At 34.1% G+C, this 22,871-nt stretch overlaps 2 protein-coding genes and 1 pseudogene across 2 annotated transcripts; 2 read left to right on the top strand and 1 right to left on the bottom strand.

Moving 5' to 3' along the window:
• The window catches only part of LOC139855065 (formyltetrahydrofolate deformylase 1, mitochondrial-like), a 46,088-nt pseudogene extending 36,104 nt beyond the window's left edge, over positions 1 to 9,984 (top strand).
• A 970-nt stretch (positions 9,985 to 10,954) lies between these two features.
• On the bottom strand, positions 10,955 to 12,071 carry LOC139852446 (probable aquaporin TIP-type RB7-5A). Its single transcript, XM_071841745.1, has 3 exons — positions 11,902 to 12,071; positions 11,534 to 11,784; positions 10,955 to 11,428 (listed from the first exon to the last, which is right to left on the bottom strand). Exons 1-3 carry the CDS (start codon positions 12,026 to 12,028, stop codon positions 11,063 to 11,065), a joined length of 744 nt encoding a protein of 247 aa, XP_071697846.1. The 5' UTR covers positions 12,029 to 12,071; the 3' UTR covers positions 10,955 to 11,062.
• Positions 12,072 to 17,200: 5,129 nt separating this feature from the next.
• Positions 17,201 to 22,020, top strand: LOC139852445 (4-hydroxybenzoate geranyltransferase 2). The gene is made up of 8 exons (XM_071841743.1): positions 17,201 to 17,662; positions 18,915 to 19,050; positions 19,281 to 19,402; positions 20,226 to 20,295; positions 20,394 to 20,543; positions 21,050 to 21,185; positions 21,460 to 21,556; positions 21,658 to 22,020. The coding sequence occupies exons 1-8, from the start codon at positions 17,217 to 17,219 to the stop codon at positions 21,725 to 21,727; spliced, it is 1,227 nt and encodes a 408-aa protein (XP_071697844.1). The 5' UTR covers positions 17,201 to 17,216; the 3' UTR covers positions 21,728 to 22,020.
• Positions 22,021 to 22,871: the final 851 nt, after the last annotated feature.

The raw sequence follows: 22,871 nt of genomic DNA, 5'->3' as shown, positions 1-22,871 counted from the left end.
CCAATGAATATTATTTCATAAACTTCCATAGTCGGTCATTCTCTAAGGAAGAGAGAATTGAATTAAGGCTGCTATGAAGTGTAGTAATATAGGCTTATATGAAACTACATTCATGAGGAACTTGATAGTTAATTCAAGGTTCTGGAATGACCACACTTAGACGCTACTTCATGGTTTTAAGTCACAAGTAAGCTCTAAGATGGCAACATCATTTATCCTAGAGTAGATATGTATGAGAAATCCTGACACAAACTACGTTATACTTTGACCTGTTTCTAACGCTGTGCCTAAATTCCGGTCATAAGGGAGCAGATTGGGTATATCATGGAATGTGGTGGATGTCTATATAGTTGAAGCAATTTGTTCCTTCTTCTTTAAGCGAGTTTAAGCGATATCTCTGGGGCTCTCGTTGATTTGTGCTGAATTAAATGCATGGCCATGCTACGACTGAATTAATGCAATTGCAGTCTATTTGATCACCACAAATCTCTATCGGGAAACATAATCTTGAACGATGATGATTGACACTTAACCATGTCACACGTTCATATAGATATCTTGAACAAAAGGATGATTGATATAAATCAAAATATAGGAGTGTAACGTAGGAGACTAGTTGTTACACATGGTGTGTCTTTTAAGATAGACCAATATTATTAATGTCAGTGCAAGTGGGAGACTGTTGGAAATATGTTCTCGGGTTGGCTACGGTTCGACCGTGGTTTGACCGTGGTACATATATTCCGAAGATATGCCCATGACATTAAATAATAAAAGTCTATTTATCCTATTCGGTCACACACAAAGGCCAATTGTAAATTGTTTGATATAACTTCTAATCGGAAATTAATTTATTAATCATTAGTTAATGGTTTAATAAATTAAGTAAGTTTTTTTTATGTGTATACATATACTTACAAATCTAAATATGTAGAGATTTGATTAGATTTTGCAAATCATATTTTATATAAGATATAAGATTTGATTTGATTTATAAAATATGATTTGATTTTGTAAATCTTATTTTATATAAAGATTTGATTTTGCAAATCTTTCCAAATCTTTATTTATTATATTTGTACTAGATGTATTAATTATTGTATCAATTATGTAATATATAATACCAAGTCTTGGTATTGGAAATGACATACACAAGATACAAAACACACATACAAAAATGCTATTTTCTTTCACATTTTCAAGTAACCAAAATACTTGAAATCTATAATTGGGTTCTGTTTTTGGTGGAAATAAGGAAGAAGAAAAGATCCGTTAAGTAGAAGGTATAGATCGAAACAAGGTTGGAACTTTGGGTGTCTACCGTTTAGAGGAACTCTTCTTTGAGTTTTCAAATTCGATCTTCAAAAGGCTACAAAGGTTGTATTCTAATCTTCTCTTGTTCGGTTTTGTTAATTTATTTTGTTTGCTAAAGTTTTATACAATGATCCGTGGAAGAGTATGATTTTGTAAAGTTTTAAAAATGCTTCCGCTCGCTTTGAATTTGTATCATACTCCAACATTAAGATCGTGAAACAAACCACCACCGAGAGTCACATCACCACATCTCATCACCGTAACCCGTCATCATCCTCGGTTCACCTTCACACCATCACCACCATGAGCACAACCACTGAACAATCACCACCACTGTTTATAATCACCACCTCCTTCATCATCGACTTCCACGACCACCAAACCCGCCACCTTTTTACCATTTTAACCACCACATTAAATGACAGACCACCATCGCTGCTACCATTTCTCTGTGCCTATTTTATCACGCAAAACACCACCATCATTACTGTTATAAATTTCTATAACCAAGATCGCGTTAAAAAAAAGGGGCTGCGACATATTTTTTTCTGTTTTACCACTATTGTTGCGGTCCTACTTCTGCTCCTGTACAACGAGGATGTTAACGGACGGCTATAAAATGAGGATATGTAATGATGAAATGTTGATGAAGACGATGAATAGTGTTTATGATGAACGAAGATGAAGATATTACGACGATGGTGATTAGGAATATTAAACGTTAATGATGATGGTATCATGAATCACGATGATGATAAGTCTGTGAAATTAGTTAACAAGATGATGATGATGTATGAAATGAAAATTCCATGAATAGTTCTGGGTTTGTTTTGAAAGAGAAGAATGAAACATAATAAGTGGTTAAATAAATTTAAACTAGTATATAAATAAGAAAATTAGCAGTCAGAGGAATGGTTAGGTGTGTAGTGTGTTAAACGAGAGGTCTTGAGTTCGATTCCCACCTGGTGCAGTCATTTTTTTCCAGCAAGAATAAGTTATTCAAGTCAGGCCCATGGGGCTTGAGTAATTATTTCTTGGGCCGAGATTCATCTATTTTCAATCGGGCCGAAACCCATCCCACACTTGTCTTAAAATTTAGATAATGATATTAGATGATACTTGATAAGGGTTAAAGGGGTTTATGTCACAAATTAAAATAGAAAGACAAATCAGATCAGATGGTTGGATGTATTGTGTTTAACATAGAGGTCTTGGGTTCGAGTCATATCTTTTTTGGAGAAAACTGCAAGGTAGTCTTCTTTTGTTATATATATATATATATATATATATATATATATATATATATATATATATATATATATATATATATATATATATATATATATATATATATATATATATATTAGTATTATTATTATTATTATCATTATTACTAAAATAAGTATTAGAATTATCATTTTTATTATTTTATTAATACTATCATTATCATTATTATTACTACAAATAAAATGACTAAGGTTATGATCAAAATTATTATTATCAATATCATTATTAAATCTAATTATTAGTATTATTATCATTATTTTAGTATTATCATAATTATTATTATTTTTTTGACAAATAAAAGATAATTATATAAAAATATAATTATTACATATGTCATAAGTATACCTAATTTACTATTTTAATATAAAAATAACATATATAATATATATTGTGTTAGAAATAATAAATACCTTAATATTTTTAACAAGTAATATATTTTATAATTAATATGTATAAACTGGATTGAAATACCATTATATGCTCATTATGTGTTTTAATATATACATTACTGAAATAGGTTCGTGAATCCGAGGCCAACCCTGCACTTGTTCAGTGCCGTCATAGGCATAATTGCTACGAAATACAGTATAGTGAGTTTCATTTGCTCCCTTTTTAAATGCTTTTGCAATATATATTTTTGGGACTGAGAATACATGCGCTACTTTTATAAATGTTTTACGAAATAGACACAAGTAATCGAAACTACATTCTATGGTTGGATTATCGAATTGAATATGCCCCTTTTTAGCTTGGTAGCCTAAGAATTGGTGTTTATTATAATTGCCACCAATTGACGCGAATCCTAAAGATAGATCTATGGACCTCGACAAGTCTCATTCGGGTTATGAATGCTTTAGTACTTCGATTATCATATCCGATGAGAGTCCCGGAATGATGGGGATATTCTATATGCATCCTGTTAGTTCGGTTATCAAGCGTTCACCATATGAATGAATTTTAATTCGCGAGTTACGCGTGTTATTATGTACTCGGGTTACGTGTACAATTAAATATCTAAAATCTTGTGGTCTATTAAAATGATGAAAATGAATGTTTACGATAAACTAATGAACTCACCAACCTTTTGGTTGACACTTTAAAGCATGTTTATTCTCAGGTATGAAAGAAATCTTCCGCTGTGCATTTACTCATTTTAAAGATATTACTAGGAGTCGATCATCGCAATGGGACCAAATGTTGATGACTTCGTCCAGATGGATTAGGACGGGGTATTGACAGAATTTTGGTTAAACGAAGTCCAAATTCTAAACCATATTGTTAGGGGTCAAGGTATTAAGTAGATCTGGAGAAAATCGAAGCCACGCGTAATTGAGAAACCCTCACGACTCCGACTTGTATTCGTAAAATCTTAGATATCGCCGGTTATTACCGAAGATTCATTTCTGACTTTTCTCGTATTGCTCGTGCTTTAACCTCGTTAACTCACTAAGGGAAAGATTTAAACCTCTCCATGTCCGGACCTTGAACATGATGATTCACACCCACCTTACTAGCCAAATTCGTGTAGCACAAAATGGAACTCAAATATGGAGATAATTCTACGTGAACGCCTAAAAGGCATCCTCTCTCGATTCGAACTCAAGGAAACTGAAATTCGTTACATTCGCATGAAGAATTGGAATACTTAATTACAGACCCGATCAATCTTCTCATCACCACGTACCACGTTACATAACTCTGTTATTTCACTGTTACCGTTTGATACTACTGGAACCTAAGATAACACACAATCCAAGAATACCTCTTTCTTCTTCGACTTATCGTCCTTATGCTTCTGATATACGGTTAACTACTACTCAACTCCGAACTAAACAACTACGTACTATCTCATTCCCACCAAGTTTCAACATTTGGCCACAAGATACGCGATATGTCTACCTCGAGGAGAAAACTCATCCTATTCTAAATCCTCATTTCACTCCTATCTTTTTCGCTCGTACTTCCGTATAAGGAAACCTTTTTATCTAAATTCTCAATGGAGAGAGAGACTCTTCACGTATTACTAGTGTTCACCACGAGGGTGAGTAGCCTTGACGAACGTTTTCAGTAACCGATAAGAAACTTGTTCCAACAAATGTTTTCGAGCCTTAACTAACTTGTTCAAACATATCTTAGAAATTCTATTCCAACCCAGTGTACATTTATCAATTATCTCGGATTGAAATACTCGTTTCACTTCTAGTTGTACAAGAAGCCTTGGGAATACGTTTAGACATGAGTACCGCGTATCATCCACACCCCGATGAACCAAGCAAAAGTACGATTCAAATCTTGGAAAGACATGTTACAAACTTGTATTGTCACTTTTAGTTGATTCCTCTTACAACGGTAGTTACCACTCGTGTATTAACACCGCACTTTTCGAAACCTTATGTGACCGCAAATGTCGTTCCCCTATTCGTTGGACCGAAGTAGGTGACAAGCAAATCACCAAATCCGAACTCATTCAAGAAATAACCGTTAAGATCGTTCAAGTCCGAAATGGGCTCAAGACGACCCGTAGTCGCCAAAAGAGTTGTGCCGATGTTAGACGTAAGCCTCTCGAATCTCAAGTGGGTAACCACGAAATGCTAAAAGTCGCACCTTGGAAAGGTGTAATCCATTTTAGGAAAACGAAGGAAGTTAAATCAGCAATATTGATCCTTTTGAAATCTTGGGGCGTATTGGACCCGCTACATACCGTTTAGATCTTTCAACTCAATTAAGTTCCCGTTTATCCTACCTTATAGATACCAAACTTAGAGAAGTGTCCTGCAGAACAGAAACTTGTTATCCTCTTAGATGAGATTACTATTGATGACAAACTCTACTTCATAGGAGAACCGGTTGAAATTATGGAATCGTGAAAACCAAACCTTAAGACAGCGTAAAATCCTGACCGTCAAAGTTCGTGGGAATGCCCAAGGACGTATCTTCACTTATTCATAGAATTGACAACAGAAGGTCTCGAGGAAGAGACATCGACTACTACTTCCAACTAAATTTCGGGACGAAATTTCTTTTAAGGTGTGGGTAATCTAACATCCCGCATTTTTCCGTTAAAATTATTTTAACGCCCGTCTTTTTATTTTACTAATATCTTTCGTATCTAGATTCGTATCCTCCATTAGCTAACGTTCTCAATATTTCTGTTATTGGATTATGACATCCCCCGTTTACTCTCGCGAATTTAAAATATTCGTTCGGTTAATTCACACACCCGACTACAAACTTGAGGGACTAATCTTGACTAGTGACCAAAGTGGTGACTAGGTCAACTAGTCAACCACTTCACCACCTCCATTCATTCACTCACCTCTTTTCTAATACTTCCACCTTTATTCTCTCAAACCCTCAAACACAAATTCATCATCTAAATCTGATCTAGCAAGTGTTCTTCAAAACAAATTACATATTTGGAATCCTTGCATCTTCCTCTTCAATTCCATACCGATTTCATCAAGTTTGGGTAACTTTCTAAAAACACTAGATTCCTTTGTTCTTGATGTTTTTAACTTATAAAAGTGTTCATTAGTGTCTATGACTCAAGTCTAACATGAATATATGATTTGTATGCTTGTTCTTGTCATTTTGATGTAACTAGCTTAAACTTGAAATGGGTGTGTTTGATCTTGAGATTTGGTTGCTTAATTGTTGTTAGATGTTAAAAGTGCATGTATTAAATGTGTTACTAGCATCACTAGCTTCAATTTGATGTGTAGGTTGATTAAGAAAACTTTACTAACATGATTATTGATTGTGTGATTTTGAGTTAGGGTTTGATAAGAGTAAAGTGAACTTTTGATGCATTAAATGCTTTGAAATGTTGTTTGTAAGTGTTTAGTAGTATTGTATGCTTAATTACCTTCAAAACGGCATATCGTATGTGTAAATTAGATTCCCGAATCACCATTTGCATTTTTTGAGCTTGAAACGTTAAATAATGATCATTCGGCGAGATTTCGGTTATTGTAAATGATGTTTTTATTTTAATGAAATGTGTTTAGTTGTATTTCTCGTTAAATTACCTTTCCAACGATATAAGATACGCGTTAAATTACCTTTCCAACGATATAACATAATTCTAAAACTTTTGAGACTCAATATTACAGACTTTGCTTATCTTGTCGAAATCATATAAAGATTAAGTTTAAATTTGGTCGGAAATTTCCCGTGTCGTCACATAAATCTTGCATGAAACTTGACAATTTGACTCACATGCTATATTAATCGAGTCGTAACGAGCCATAGGACTAATTGAACAACTTTGACCAATCGTGTTTACCGTTATTGATACAACCTACTTGTTTAGGTCAAGACTAGCAATTGTCCTTGCACACGTTACTTGTGAAGTACTTTATTACTCGTGCACTCAAGGTGAGATCATAGTCCCACTTTTACTCTTTTTAACTTACATTTGGGATGAGAAAACATAAACGTTTCAATTTTACAAAGTGAACACGAGTACGAAAAAAAACATTCTACATACGAGTTAGAACAAAATCCTCAATTCGATTATCATTAGTTACACTTGCCAGGTGTAAGCGAGAACTTATGTTGTATGGCCATATGGGTTTGACAAACCCTCATTCGGACGGTTCGCTACCGTTACTTCGGATGAAATATACTTTCGAGAAACAGTGTATGTTCTAACACTATTGTGATGGGGTTCTATGGATGGAAAGTTAAGCCTTGATAATTGGGTGCTCGTGATAACAATTTTTAGAATGGTTTACTATTATTTAAATGTTATAAATCTTGTGGTTCATTTGTACTTACTCACTTACTTACTTAAACCTATGATTTCACCAACGTTTTCGTTGACAGATTTCTATGTTTTTCTCCGGTCTTTAAACGATATGTGATACATGCTTCCGCTCACTATTTTGATACTTGCATTGGACGTCGAGTATATATGCATACATGGAGCGTCTTTTGACTTATTTTAAAACTGTGTCGCATAGGTTTCATTTGTACTTAACGTTGTAACGTAACTAGTGGTTGAACTATTCTTGTAAACTTTGAAACAATCTTTACATTTGAAATGAATGCGACATACTTTTGGTCAAACGTTATTTTAAAGACTTATAACCACGTAACGGGACCTAAGTAGACGGCGCCGTCAATGACGATTTTGTCGGGTCGCTACAGATCTCGGTTACCTAATGGGATGAATTGGTTTCATTTGAAGCGTAAGTGAGTCGAATATGATCGGTTGGTGGTTTCTATACCGTTAGAGATTTAAAAATTGTTGTCCAAAAATAAAAATAAAAAATAATAATATATATTTCAAATATGAAATTTGTTAATAACAGCCCTAAAGGCTGTCGTTAAGATGCATACAAAACTTGTACACAGTGGTTACATTTGGATGAGGACATTCTTAGTTTATCAAGGAAATTCAAGGCATACAAATCTGTTGTACGGGTGCCATCATGTAGATCCGAAATATAAAATTGCAGTTCTTGCTTCTAAGCAGGTTTTACACAAGTCTTTTATATCTAAATAGTAAATATTGTAGTATTTATTATACTGATGAGTACCACAGGTGGCAATTTCGACCCATCTTATAAATGATTTGATTTGATTGTATTTTATCTCAAATGGGCCGAGTCATACAATCTAGTTAAAATGGGAATAAGTCGTGTGGGCCAAACAGGTTGAAAGTCTCAAAACATATGTAGGGTTGTTAACGAACCGAACATTCGACGACTACTCGATTTCGAGTATGAATACGAGCATTAAGCTTACACTAAAAATTTCGTCAATTAGTTAAAAAATTTAAACGAATATCGAGCTCGAATTCTAATATAGAAGAAATGTTTTCGAGTTCGAACTCAAACAAAATATGAAACTTTTTATCTGGCTGAGTAATAATTAAACGAGCCAAGCTCAAATTCTTATTGCTCTACTCGAGTTCGGTTTGTTAATAGCCCTATATATGCCCGCAAGATTCCAACTCTTTAGTTGCTTTATTAGAACATTTATATCAGTATAGTAATCCGACTTTTATAAATAACACATTAATTATACAAAAATGAAAAAAAGAACTCTGAATAATGAAAAAAGTGTTTGGGGTCAACCTGACCCGGCCATTTAACACCCACTGGCACCTCTACTTTTGACTGTTTACCTAAACCTTATTCTAAATGATTATTACACTTCTGTAGGACCACTGTCTTGTTGATTTGTTGCTTGCATGGCAAGATGGGAAACTTCCAAAGTTCCAATTGATATTAGCTGTATCATCAGGTGAATTTTACTTGTTCGTTCGTTCTTATCTGTTTATTATTAAATATGCTTATTGATGGATGTTTATGTGAACAGTAATCATGATCGGCTTCCCAACTCTCATGTGGCTCGATTCCTCGAAAGGCATGAAATCCCATATCACTATCTGTCCACAACGAAAGAAAATAGAAGAGAATATGAGATACTGCAATTGGTTCAAGATACAGACTTTTTAGTCCTTGCTAGGTATATGCAGGTAACTCTAATAACTTAATTGAGTTAGTTCGATTATAACATAACTACATATAGCGTCACTTATACTATGCATAAATTTTACTCGATCCATGCCCATTGAGCCTCCACTTATTTTTTCAAATTAACAAGTGAATAACATTATGTGTCTGCAACCAGGTTTTATCTAAAAGCTTTTTGAATACTTATGCGAACGATATCATCAACATTCATCATGGCTTATTGCCATCCTTTAAGGGTGGGAATCCTTCTAGACAAGTTCGTCTTCCATCCCTCTCATTTTTTCTAAGCATGTTCAATCATACGAGGTTTAAAAAAAAAAAACACACTATTTTTTAATGGTGTGTGGCAGGCCTTTAATGCTGGTGTGAAATTGATTGGTGCTACAAGCCACTTTGTGACAGAGGAACTTGATGATGGGCCAATCATTGAACAAATGGTAAGTTTCTGGTTGCAATTCATAACTGCTATGTTCTATCTATAGCTTTCAAAGTGTTATTTTACTCAACTTTTCTACCCATTTGACCATTTGGAGTTTAAATATGACCCATAATAAGCAATTTACAAGTAAATGGATCGAAATTCACACCTCTAGTTTATGGCAACATGTATCCCTAAGTAACCGAGAGAGTTACGTGAGGTGGTAACGGAACAATTGTAGTGGCTACATTTTTTTTTCTGACTCCACTTGATAATCTGAACACCTAAGTATTGAGAAATTATGTAAACTTCATTTTGATTGTGAACTTTCAGGTTGAAAGAGTTACGCACAAGGATAATATGCTGAGTTTTGTGCAGAAATCAGAGAATATTGAAAAACAGTGTCTTTTAAAAGCAATAAAATCCTACTGTGAGTTGCGTGTTCTACCATATGTAGAGAACAGGACGGTTGTCTTTTGATCTTAAGGGAAAGGGAATGTTGAATGTCAATGGTCTTATTACCTTTTCAATTTGATTCTTGGTTATGATGTTACATCTGGATATTACTGTATTTCGATTATCATATATAAACATTCAGAGCTTCATAAGTATATGGTTTCTGCGATATTCACATTAATGGTGTTCAAACTTATTTTCATGGATGTACATTCTTGGTGAATTTTTGTTCTGAGCAACCCTTAATACGTGAATGTGCTGTAAGTTGACTCAAGTGGCTAAAGTGGATTTGAGTATTCGACCCATATATAATTAAAAGGGTCAATTTGGGTTATATCTGATCTCATAAGGGTGAAACGAAAGGGTGCAGCCAAATGGGTTGAAGATTGCTCAAAGTGTATTCAAAATGCATAAAACCATCTCAATCATTCTTTTGAAGTTAGAGTATTGTATATTTATGTTACACTTTTTGTGGTAATTTTCAACAGATTAGCTATTTATAAAAATTAAAAATGAAAAGATGAAAGTTGTTTACGTGTCGAAAGACAAAAATTGGTTACAGGACAGCCTAACCTAACATATTCTAAACATCGTTTATCTTGACCCAACCCATTTTGACCTCTTAACTGTGTGTGTTTGCTTGTTTGTCTCTGCATGTCTGTCTGTAATCTGTATGTAGTATAATCTTTTAAAGTCTGGCAAAATTGAACTGTTACAATATAATATTTGATTATTTGGTATAGTATGAATAAAGTTTACTAATTTATACATTTCACGTTATTAACCTTATCCTAATTATCCTAAAGTGATAATTAAACTGATAATTGATACATAAAAATGAAGTTTCAGCAGAAGATAAAATCACAAATCTTATTCACATCTTAAGTTTACAAGCTGAAAATTTACCGAAACAAGATACAACACAAATTTGAGATTATGGGATGGTCAAATATGATTAAATTAAACCATATTAACATCTAATCAAATTTGACCCTTTAACATCCACAAATCTCAGATCGATCCCGAAAGGATATTACAATTTCAACCCTGAAAGGAACATCAAAATCAAAATACACTTGACAACGAAAGCTATTAAAACTTTTTAAGCCGAGGCTGGGAGTGGATCATATGATCCAATGAATACATCTCCATAGATAAGTCCAGCTAGACCACCCCCGATAAGTGGTCCCACCCAATAAATCCAGTTCTGTGAAAAGTCTCCACTAGCCACAGCTGGCCCAAATGATCGGGCCGGGTTCATTGAACCACCGCTGAACGGGCCAGCAGCCAAAATGTTGGCTCCAACAATGAAACCAATTGCAATGGGTGCAATAGTTCCTAATGATCCCTTCTTTGGGTCAGCTGCAGTTGCGTAAACTGTGTAAACTAACGCAAACGTTATGATGATCTCGAACACGACTCCTTGAATAGCATTCATCCCGTCAGCAACACCATGAGTTGGAACAGCCTATTAAATTATCTCAAAAAGTTAGTTAAAAAATGTAAAAAAATAAATAAATAAATAAATAAAAAAGATGAGTAATGAGTTAATATGAAAGAAAAGGTGTTATACCAGGCCACCAGTGACGAATTGGAGAAGGAAAGAAGCAGCAGTTGCGCCGAGCAATTGAGCGATCCAGTAAAATAGGCCAGTTAGGATGGTGATGTTGCCGCCAACAGCCAATCCGAAAGTGACAGCTGGATTTAAATGGCCACCTGAGATGTTGGCTGCAATTGAGACTCCAACAAATAGTGCTAAAGCATGAGCCACTGCAACCGCAACGAGACCAGCAGGGTCTAATGGTGCATCTGCTGTAAGCTTACCTGCATAGTTCAAATATGATTTATGTTACATAAAAGATTGTACATTAAGTTCAACTTGTTATATTATATTATATGAAACAAATTATTCAAATAGTGTGCATGAAAACATATACTCACCATAAGCGATAGCTGACCCGACACCAGCAAACACAAAAAGAAGTGTAGCGATGAACTCAGCCAAGTATGACTTAAGTGAGCCGACGCTAAATGAGTCACCAAAATCACCAAATGCCAACTTCACCATTTTAAAAAGTCAAAAGGATTTTATTATGACTTGCTTAATTAGAAGTTGTGATTTAGTTGTGAGCTTCAAATGTTTCAACAAAGGTTTATATAGTGTCCAATTGGAAAAGTTACATATTTACGAAAATTAAACAATTGACATGTTAAGTTTATTATAAGTATTTTGGTATCAATTTATTTATATAGTTGGTATTTGAACTTATGCGTTGAGAATGTTTTGGAGGCACCGACCCCGGGCCCAATTGGGTAACCATGACAATTCATTGGCGCCAACTCACCGGCCTTATATTTGAAATATTTTTTTATTATTATACTTTATGAGTGGAGACAACAAACTAAATAATAATTAAAAAAATAAAGGGATTGTTAAACTAAAAATAAAGATTAAATAAGTTTATAAAGATAAGATTAAATATGAATTGAAATGTTCATCAAATGATTGGAAGGATGAGTCATCTCAATTTTAATTTACATATTAAACAAACGAATAGTAATAGGGGCATTTTCGACTTTTCACTTTTTTTTTTATTTTAACTAAATTTTATTTTACCAAAAAGTCCCCCACACTTTTTTGAAAAATTCAAATCGACCCCCAAACAGGGGGGTAAAGTGTCAAATAACTATTTTCATAAAAAAATCTTAAATAAAGTCCACCCAAATATTCAACGGGTCATATCTTCTCGCTCGCAACGAGTTAAATTTTTCCGACATCATCGTTAAACTCGAAATAATTTTAGGAACACAATGTCACTAGCTATACTCAAAACGGACGCTTTTTAAAAAACGCTAAATATTTGGGGTACTTTTCATACACGTTGATTTTGCGTTAAATTTTTAAAAGTCGACAATTCCATAGCGAAACGCGAAGATGCACATATATTGTTAATTTAAAATAACATCTAAATCTCTCACGGGTTATACCTTTTAGTTCGACTCGAGTTGCGCTTCAACGACATCATCGTTAGCCACAAAATACTTTTACTAAACGCAATAAAATACATTGAAAATCGAACCCCCGGCGCGAAGCGAGGGTTCGATAACTAGTTAAAACTATATAAGACTATATTAATATTTTCGTTGAAAAAGAAAAAAATGTGATGATTATGAAATGTCAAATGAGCCGAGCTCGAGCTTTATGAAATTTAAACGAGCAGAGCTCGAGCTCGGCTCGTTTACACCACTATATATGTATATCAATTAAGACTCATACTTCACAAAATTTAGTCCACCGGGTCTCGAGAAAATAAAAGAAATGAGTTTAATATGGATCCATCTTTCATCCATTATCCATTAATATATTAAAAAGTTACTATAAAAACTAAAAAATTAGAAAATGAAAAAATTTAATAAAACCAGAAACTAAATTATATAGAAATTTATTTTGTTTACAAAACTTAATAATAAAATTTTAAAAATATTTAGTTTTTTAAAATAATAAAAATATTTCAAAAATACAAATAAAAAAAGATAAAAAAAATAATAGAAAAAAAAAGTTAAAAAACATTTTAGAAAATAAGAAAACGAAAAAAAAATGAAAAATATATCATTCTGAATCTCTACAAGGAAAAATGAGTTTCGACCTAACCAACCGGTTTCGACCCAACCCAACCCAACCCTACCCATTTAGACCCGACCCGTTAGAAACATTTGAAAATTGAGACTCGTTTGATCCATGACCCATTTTGACTAAAATTTGTTTGGGTCTCAACCCAACATAATCCGTTTGACATACATACTGTTGTAGTACAACATTTGAAACATAGAGTAATAGAAAAACAAAATGATTATATACATCATCTTCCCATTATAAAAATTTCATATATATATATTTAAGATGTTATCTCTAACGAAACTATATTATTATATCTTTGTACATATGGAACATTTTTCAAAAAATGTATACACTTTTATATTTTTATATTATTTTACGCTATTGGTGCAATTACATCTTATTATTACATTTTTAACTATAAATTACATATCGCTCTTAATTGAAACTTAAATGCTTTATAAAAGACAATTAAAAACATAAATCAGAAGTATTAGCAAGAAACAAACAAAAATAACAACTTCAAGAAATGATAGTCGTATTACCTGTATTTATTGGTCTTATCGCCCGATAGCACTTAGAAATAATAGTCACATATTATACCTATATATATAAATGACATAGTGGAAGTGAATAGTACAGGGGTATTTCCGACTTCCCACCTTTTTTTATTACTATTTAATTTTCACTTCATCAACAAAGACCCCTAGACTTTTTCCAAAAATTCAAAATGACCCCCCAAACAGGGGGGTAAAGTGTCAAACGACCAATTTCATAAAAAATCTTAAATAAACTCCCACAAATCTTCAACGATTCATATCTTCTCGATCGCAACGAGTTAAATTTTTCCGACACCATCGTTAAACTCGAAATAATTTTAGGAACACAATATCACTAACTATACGCAAAACGGACGCTTTTTAAAAAACGATAAATATTTGGGGTCTTTTTCATACACGTTGATTTTGTGTTAAATTTTTAAAAGTCGACAATTCCATAGCGAAACGCGGAGATGTACACGTATTGTTAATTTAACATAACATTTAAATCTTTCACGAGCTATACCTTTTAGTTCGACTCGAGTTGCGCTTCAACGACGTCATCGTTGGCCACGAAATAATTTTACAAACTAAACGCAATAAAATACATTGAAAACCGAACCCCCGGCGCGAAGCGAGGGTTCGAAACCTAGTTATATTCACTTTTTTGAATTACAACTTTTACACATATATTTGTTGAAAAACATATTACTTTGAGTAGTATGTAGGTTGAACGTAATTTTTTTTTTTTTAAATGAGGTATTACAAGAAAAATAAAAATGTAACGTTGAACACATGATAACATTTATTTTGTAATTTTAGTCTACGCTCAAACCAAGATGAACAGAATCAACGTGTCGTATTATATTTTCGAACTTTTATATTACATTGTGTTTATATCTTGTATGTGATTTTATAATCCTACGATAACGTTTGTTTTAAAGTTTGCATTATTTAGTACATTTAGAATTTTGATTGTTATTTGTTTTGATGTATAAGTCGAGTTTGTTTCTGATTGTGTTTAAGACTTCATTATTTAGTATTTTATTTACTCTGTCGGTACCAAAACCGTATCAATACCAATCAATTCTACAAGTACACTATTATTCTCATCTCTATATCAAGAAATAAACACAACAACAACAATACACAATCCCACGAATGAAGGGTATGAGAGAGGTGAGGTGAGGTGTCGACAATCATTCCTCGTACCCTAGATTAGATGGAAGTCACTACTCCACCCGCAGGTATAGAACCCACGACTAGATAAGGTCGTCTCTCCCTCTACTCGAGAACAAAGAGATTGCTTCCTAAAGGATCTCCGGTCAGAAATGCTCATCAAAATGAAATAGTGAGGGCAAATGATACGTACATGTAAGAGTAATGTGCACCTAGGAAGATGCAACCATACAAAGTAGCCATAAAAAGAAGACATATATAGCAGTAATGCACAACAGTAAGACATATTGCATGGATAACACAGTGCGCAGAGATATGTAATTTCAAGTAGACATACAAACAAGCAAAATACACAGACACACACATACACACACAGACACACACACACACACATATACCCCCACACACATAGCATGTATAAATACCTATAGCACATGTATACATATAGATACTTTCATATATATATATATATATATATATATATATATATATATATATACATACATACATACACCTAGATACATACATATACATATACAAACATATACATAGGTACATATATATAGCCTAAATACATATACAAAGATACAGAGACATATACACGTATACATATATACATAGGTACAGAAACCTATACGTAGAGACATATACAGATCAACGAATAACCTGTAAATATGACAGGGATATATGAAAACTATAATGCAGTATATATATATATATATATATATATATATATATATATATATATATATATATATATATATATATATATATATATATATATATATATATATATATATATATATATATACACTACACTTTGAAGAGAGAAAAAAATTGCTCTTGCACCTTTATTCAAGTTCTGATATGCACCTGAAAAATAAAATATGTTACTCAATTATTCTATTTCTACTCTTTCACATGTTCCTATCAGAAGTCATGTCCTCCGTCAGTAGAAGCTCTTTCATGTCAAGCTTCAATCTATCCTCCAACCTACATCTGGATCTACCTCTTCTCCTTACACCCCCCAACAACGAGGGTCTCGACTCTCCTAACCGGGGCTAAAAGTGGGCGCCTCATAACATGCCCAAATCATCTAAGTCGTCCTTCCCTCAGCGCTTGTTGGTAATGTTCCCAACTTCCAAGTTCTCCCTAAAAATCCATTTGATATCATATCTAGCATTGTCTTACCACACGTTCACCTAAGTATCCTCATTTCTACCACCTCCATCCTCCTCTCTTGGGCCTTCGTCATTGGCAAACACTCAGATCCGTACAAAATGGCTAGTCTAATTTCCACCTTGAAGAATTTCCCTTTCAATTTAAGGGGTACCTTCTTGTCGCACAATACCCCTTTCGCTACCCTCCACCTCAACCACCATACTCGTATAAGATGCGTCATATCCTCATATATCCTTCTCGATTTGTGAAGCATCGAGGCTAAATATCTAAAGGACTCTTGTGAAGATAACATCTGATCCCCAATTCGAACATCCACTATATCTTCGTGTTCCTCTTCGCTCGTATTGAAATCGCATCCAAGGTACTTCGATTTAAGTCTGCTAATCTGTAGGCCATTTGATTCTAGGGCGATCCTCCATTGCACTAGCTTTTTGTTAAGCTCATCCTAAATATCTGAAACTAATACAATATCGTCGGCAATCCTCCATGGAATATATTAAAACTATTTTGTTTTATTTTATTAGGGTTAAAATTATGAAATTTCTTTTTCATATTTAAAAAGGCAAACTAAAATAAATCGAATACCCGATTAATTATTTCGGAGTAATTGAACTTTTTATTTATTTGCCGGAGCACTTTCCCGGCGAAGAGTTCAGCAGTGTTTTGCTCAAACTATACAAACATCTAAATTCAAGTTTTTTGCTCTTTTTCTAAAACCCTAATTAATCAACTAACTAACAATGGCGTGGTTACTCCGTTTCTCTCGATCTTCTCGTAATCTTAAACCCCTGCGTCATCATCTCTCACTCTCACTATCACAATTAACAAACCCTAAACCAGCACCACATCTACCACTAAACCCCAATTCATACCACTATCACTATAATAACTTTTCTAACTCGAACAGAGGAATTCGCGAATTATTCATTCCGAATTCCAATAGTTTCAAGTTTAGGTATTTTAATTTGATCAAATTAGGCCAGAATTATGGTATTTGTACGTCTTCACATACTTTAAAAGAAGATGATGGTAAAAAAGCTGGTGAAACAGGGAAGAACAATAATGGGAAGGGTTATAATGTTTCATGGATTGATTTGTATTTGCCGAAAAGTGTACGGCCGTATGCGCATCTGGCTAGGTTAGATAAACCTATTGGAACTTGGTTACTTGCTTGGCCATGCATGTGGTAAGATTTATTATTGCTTAATTTCTTTTTACTTTTTTTTTTTTGTTAACAGCATTACGAGATCACCCAATGTTTTAACCAGTGGCGGATCCTGAAAAAATTTTCACCGGGGTCGAATTTTTTTTTAAAACGTGAGGATTTTTTTTTTGACAAAATATAGAGGTTTTTGGGCAAAATATAGAGTTTTTTTAGCAAAATTTAGAGGTTTTTGACCAAAATACGAAGGTTTTGGGGCAAAATATGGAGTTTTTGGGGCAAATATGAAGGACTTGGGGCAAAAAAAAATTCCACCGGGTGCGAAATCGAAAAACCGAAAAAATTTGCACTAAAATTTCGAAATCCACCGGGGGCAGGCCCCCCCCCCCCCCGACTACACTAAATCCGCCTCTGGTTTTAACCACCCACGCGTTCATCTCCCGCAATTGCATAACATGCCCAATTGCTGACCATGGGGAAACCCGGCCCGATCTGAGGGCATGAGTGGTAAAACCCCCCTCCCCACTGCCCCCGTAACGCGATGTGCGGAAGGCACCCTTGGGTGGAAGGGTAAAGGGGCAACCTTGTGTGCAATGCTGCACCCCACGGGAGTCGAACTTCTAACCTTTTGCTAAGAAAGACAGACCACTACCACATAAGCTACAACAGAAGGTTATTATGTGTTGTTGTTGTTTATATAGAATTTGTTAGTTACATTATGGTATTTATGTAAGCTGTAGAACTTAAATAATCACTTCTGCCTAATGGGTGTATTAATGAACTTATATTCAGCTATGAGTAAAGGTTAACATTACTTTCTTGAGCAATTAAAGTAAATTATCATTAGTGTTAAATGGATTATCAAGACATAGTATGTGGTAAAGGTGGCAGTATTAACCCATTTGCTCGTAATAAAAAGTATAAATTGAAAAAGAAATAGGTTGTACCAGTAAAACGGGTTGAGAGTTGCCATGGTGTGTATTAATGCATAAAAGCTTCTAATCGATTTTATTCTAAAGCCAGTGTATTTTTGTAACAATCTTATATTTGGCCCATTAACCTATCCACCCATATGGCCATATATCCATGGTTACTGCTTTTGGTGATTTGATTTCTGATCTAGAAGTAAACTCTTATGTGCATCATATACAAAAAGTTTTTTGGATTAGGAGTTACGATACTTGTTTATTAACTTGATCTGGTTACCAATTTCTGAAGCTTGAGCTGAGTTTGTGTGGGATTTAATATGTTATCAATAATTCATTTGTTAATCTAGGTCGATCACATTAGCAGCATTCCCTGGACACCTTCCTGATTTTAAGATGATGGCGCTGTTTGGTTGTGGAGCCTTTTTGCTTAGAGGTGCGGGATGTACTATCAATGATCTTCTTGATCAGGATATTGATACAAAGGTTTAAGAACTTCTGTTGTTAGTTTTTTGGTAGAAACAAGCTAGGTTGATCTGGGCATATCACTGTATTCATACAGTATGCATGTTCAAATGTCTTTGTAACTGGTGCCATCATTTTGCAAAATCTTCATATTTAACTCTACGTATTTACTTCATTATCATGATCATTATCACAACAAGATGATTTGGGAATTTTGAATATTTAACGATAATAATTTTGGTTCTATGCAGGTGGAACGAACAAAGATGAGACCGATTGCAAGTGGTGCCTTAACCCAACCTCAGGGAATTTCTTTTCTTGGTTCTCAGTTGCTTTTGGGTCTTCTTATTCTTCTCCAGCTTAATGATTATAGGTGTGTATTCCTTTGAAATATTGTTCACTTTCAAGCTCAAATTTTGATGTTCATACTTAAACTTCTGACCGTGCATAACAATTATTGAGCTAGAGTTGGTATGATGAGCGGATTAGGTGAGTTGGGTACCAGGTCAAATGGGTTCAGGTTAAAAAAGGCCACTGTTTTTTTTTTTTTTGCAGGGATTGAAATTGGCGGGGTTTGGGTGACTCGCAAACAGCCTATTTTTTCCATACAGATCAAATGGTTGGTTAAATAGTTAGTGTGTGAATTATGATGTTAAAATTATAGTATTACAATAATAATCACGATCTTTAAAATAAATTGTTTTAGGAGGAAAAAGGCCCTTGTTTTCTATATGGATCGAATCAGGACGGGTCAGTTGATTAATAATTTCAGAGTATTAGAAAAATTAGTAGTATCACTATAACAATCTAGAAATTTAGATCTAGAATAAATGGAAAGAATTGTCTCGTTCAACCCGTTCGACTCGTTCCCGTAATTGTTTGACCTGTTTGAGATAAAAATTAAACTGGCCTATTAAAAAATTAAAGGGTCAAAATTGCCACCTTTCTGTAATAGTTTTTTCACTCGAGTGTGCACCTACAACTTCCGGCAGAATATAGTTATCAAGACTTGATGTTCTTTTCTTATTGATTCTCTTAACGGCAAACTCACACGATCATTTCTACTCCACATTTTTTCCTTGATGGAACTTGAAGCCTCAACCATGAGGTTGAGGAGTACTTAAATTACACGTGAGCCAAAGATCTGTTGGTGCTTTTTTCTTTTTTAATTGATAATTGAAACTGATTTGTTACAGCCGCATATTGGGGGCTTCATCATTGCTACTCGTTTTTTCATATCCACTTATGAAAAGGATCACGTTTTGGGTTTGTCATCTACTTCTGTTTTGTGTTATTTTATCTGTATCCTTTTGGTTTGATGTCTTAGACTACTTGATTCATTACTATATTGGAACTTTCTGCAGCCTCAAGCCTTTCTTGGTTTAACGTTTAACTGGGGAGCCTTATTGGGTTGGTCTGCTGTTAGAGGAAGCCTCGATCCTGCAGTTGTGTTGCCCCTTTATTTATCTGGAGTTTGTTGGACACTTGTATATGATACAATATATGCTCATCAGGTAATAATGCATCCATTCGGTACACCATAGATGTGGTCAGTTCAACCCATTCACTTGTTAATGGGTTGATTCTGGTTATGTTTATCTCTAACAACTAAAAAAAGTAATATCAAGAAGGTACCAAAAAATGAAATGGCCCCAATGGGTAGAAAGGTCGGAAAAAAAAGTTGTAAGGTTTTCCCTGTTCGGGTTACCCGGGAAGGGCGAGTAATCCGACCCCATACTCTAGTGCACGCAGCCCATCAGGAATACTCCCTGGCTGTTTCCAACCCTTCCCTGGCCACCCCAAGAATTGAACTTGAGACCTCTTGCAAGGATCTCAGGGCCCCAACCACTCAGAAAACGTCCATAAATAACGTAACCGAAGTTAAAGAAAACAAAAGTATTGCTAAGTGAGCTCTTACTCTTGTCAAGTTTTAAGATTATGAAGTTTTAATAGTATTGAAACTTGTCTATTGAGTTACTGTACATGTGTTGTATTATGTATGGTTATTATATGCGCCCAGGATAAAGAAGATGATAAGATAGTTGGAGTTAAGTCTACGGCCTTGAGATTTGGCGATTCGACAAAGAAGTGGGTCAGCGGATTTGGAATTGCTTGTATTACAAGTCTTGCACTCAGCGGCTTCTATGCAAATCTTGGTAATACAGTAAATCCAATTTGAATTTAGCGATTCTACTATACTCTTGTATTACTTTTTCTAGCCGATGGTGCTGATTTCGACCTATTTACTTATATTAGCGATTCTACTGAAACCTCAACCGTTTAATTCAATGTAACTTTCGTAATCATATATGACCTGCTAAGCATATATCATACATATAAAATCAATTAACAAAGATGTTCCAGGTCAACTCGACTCTTACTATAAGACCAATATTGACACTTTATCTAATATATGATGTAACCAAGCAGGGTTGCCGTTTTATTTGTTTTTGGGAGGAGCAGCGGGTCAATTAGCATGGCAAATTTGGACGGTAGACTTATACAACAGAGCTGATTGCAATAAAAAGTAAGTAAAATGTAAAAACATGCATTTCATATCATTATCATCATATGCGTGTCTGATACATATTTCACTCTGGCTGACTTGGCTGTTCTGTTTGATCATAGGTTTGTGTCGAACAAGTGGTTTGGAGCCATTGTGTTTAGTGGCATTCTAATAGGCAGATTATCGTCATAATGGTATTTACGCTGCCAGGTCATATGATTTTTTGCTGTTGATATCTTTAAATCTTGCATCGTTGTCGAAGAGTTCGAGTGTATACTTTGCAGTAACTACGGAATGCAGGCTAGAGCAGTTGAGCCCATTAAATTCTGGAAAATGTATGTTATAAACACAATTTTTGTTAGAATAATAGTAGTATCATTAACCTTCAAGTTAAGTTTAAAAGTGTAACTTATTGAAAGTGTTACATACGTGAAAGACTGGTCTGTTCAGTTACAATGGATTTGTATCAATCTATATAGGGCAATCCGAATAACACTTTTCGAATTATATATTAAACAAAAAAGGGAGTATTTGTTCAAGCTATTGGGCATACAATGAAACATACCAAACCTTTACATAGACGTAACTTATTGAAAGTGTTATAATTTATAATTGAAGTAATTTTAAAAGTAATATATCATAGGAGGTACATTATTTGACAAGATATCATAGGAGGTACTTTATCGTGAATATGGTTTGACATGTAATTCGAAACTAAACACATGATTTGACAAAATGTTTCCTTCTTTTCTCGAGTTTTATTTTAATTTTAATAAAGAATAAATAATTTGCGATCTCTGAGTTTTATTTTATAAAGTAAAAGAAGTAGATGTATAATTACCATCGAGGCATTGTCTGAGTGGTAAAACTCCTATGTTGATCCAGAACCCACGTCCTTGAAATAATATGCGAGGGTTCGAATATTGGGAGGGGTTTTTTTTCTCAAGGATTCTGTTGGAGTGATACGGTGCATGCCTTAAGCATCTTAGTTTAATCCAAAGCACACTGGGTACCAGTAGCGTCTTTGGACATAGGCAAGATAGGTGATCGCCTAGGGCTCAAAATTTTTGAAGGGTCCAAGATTTTTAATATATATATATATATATATATATATATATATATATATATATATATATATATATATATATATATATATATATATATAAGTAAATAAAAATATCGTGTTCAATAAATTTAATTAAAAAAAACAGTAAGTTAACTTATGAGTATTAGTCTATATAATTTTAGGGCCTTTTTTTCTCTCTTTTTAAGCCCAGTTCTCAAGCTCACACATCTTTACTCATGTTTATGGGATTTCCGTGTACAAGGCCCCATT

This window comes from Rutidosis leptorrhynchoides, chromosome 6 (assembly GCF_046630445.1).
Source record: "Rutidosis leptorrhynchoides isolate AG116_Rl617_1_P2 chromosome 6, CSIRO_AGI_Rlap_v1, whole genome shotgun sequence".
In the NCBI taxonomy this organism is placed as follows: Eukaryota; Viridiplantae; Streptophyta; class Magnoliopsida; order Asterales; family Asteraceae; genus Rutidosis; species Rutidosis leptorrhynchoides.
This window is presented reverse-complemented; position numbering and strand designations above follow the sequence as displayed.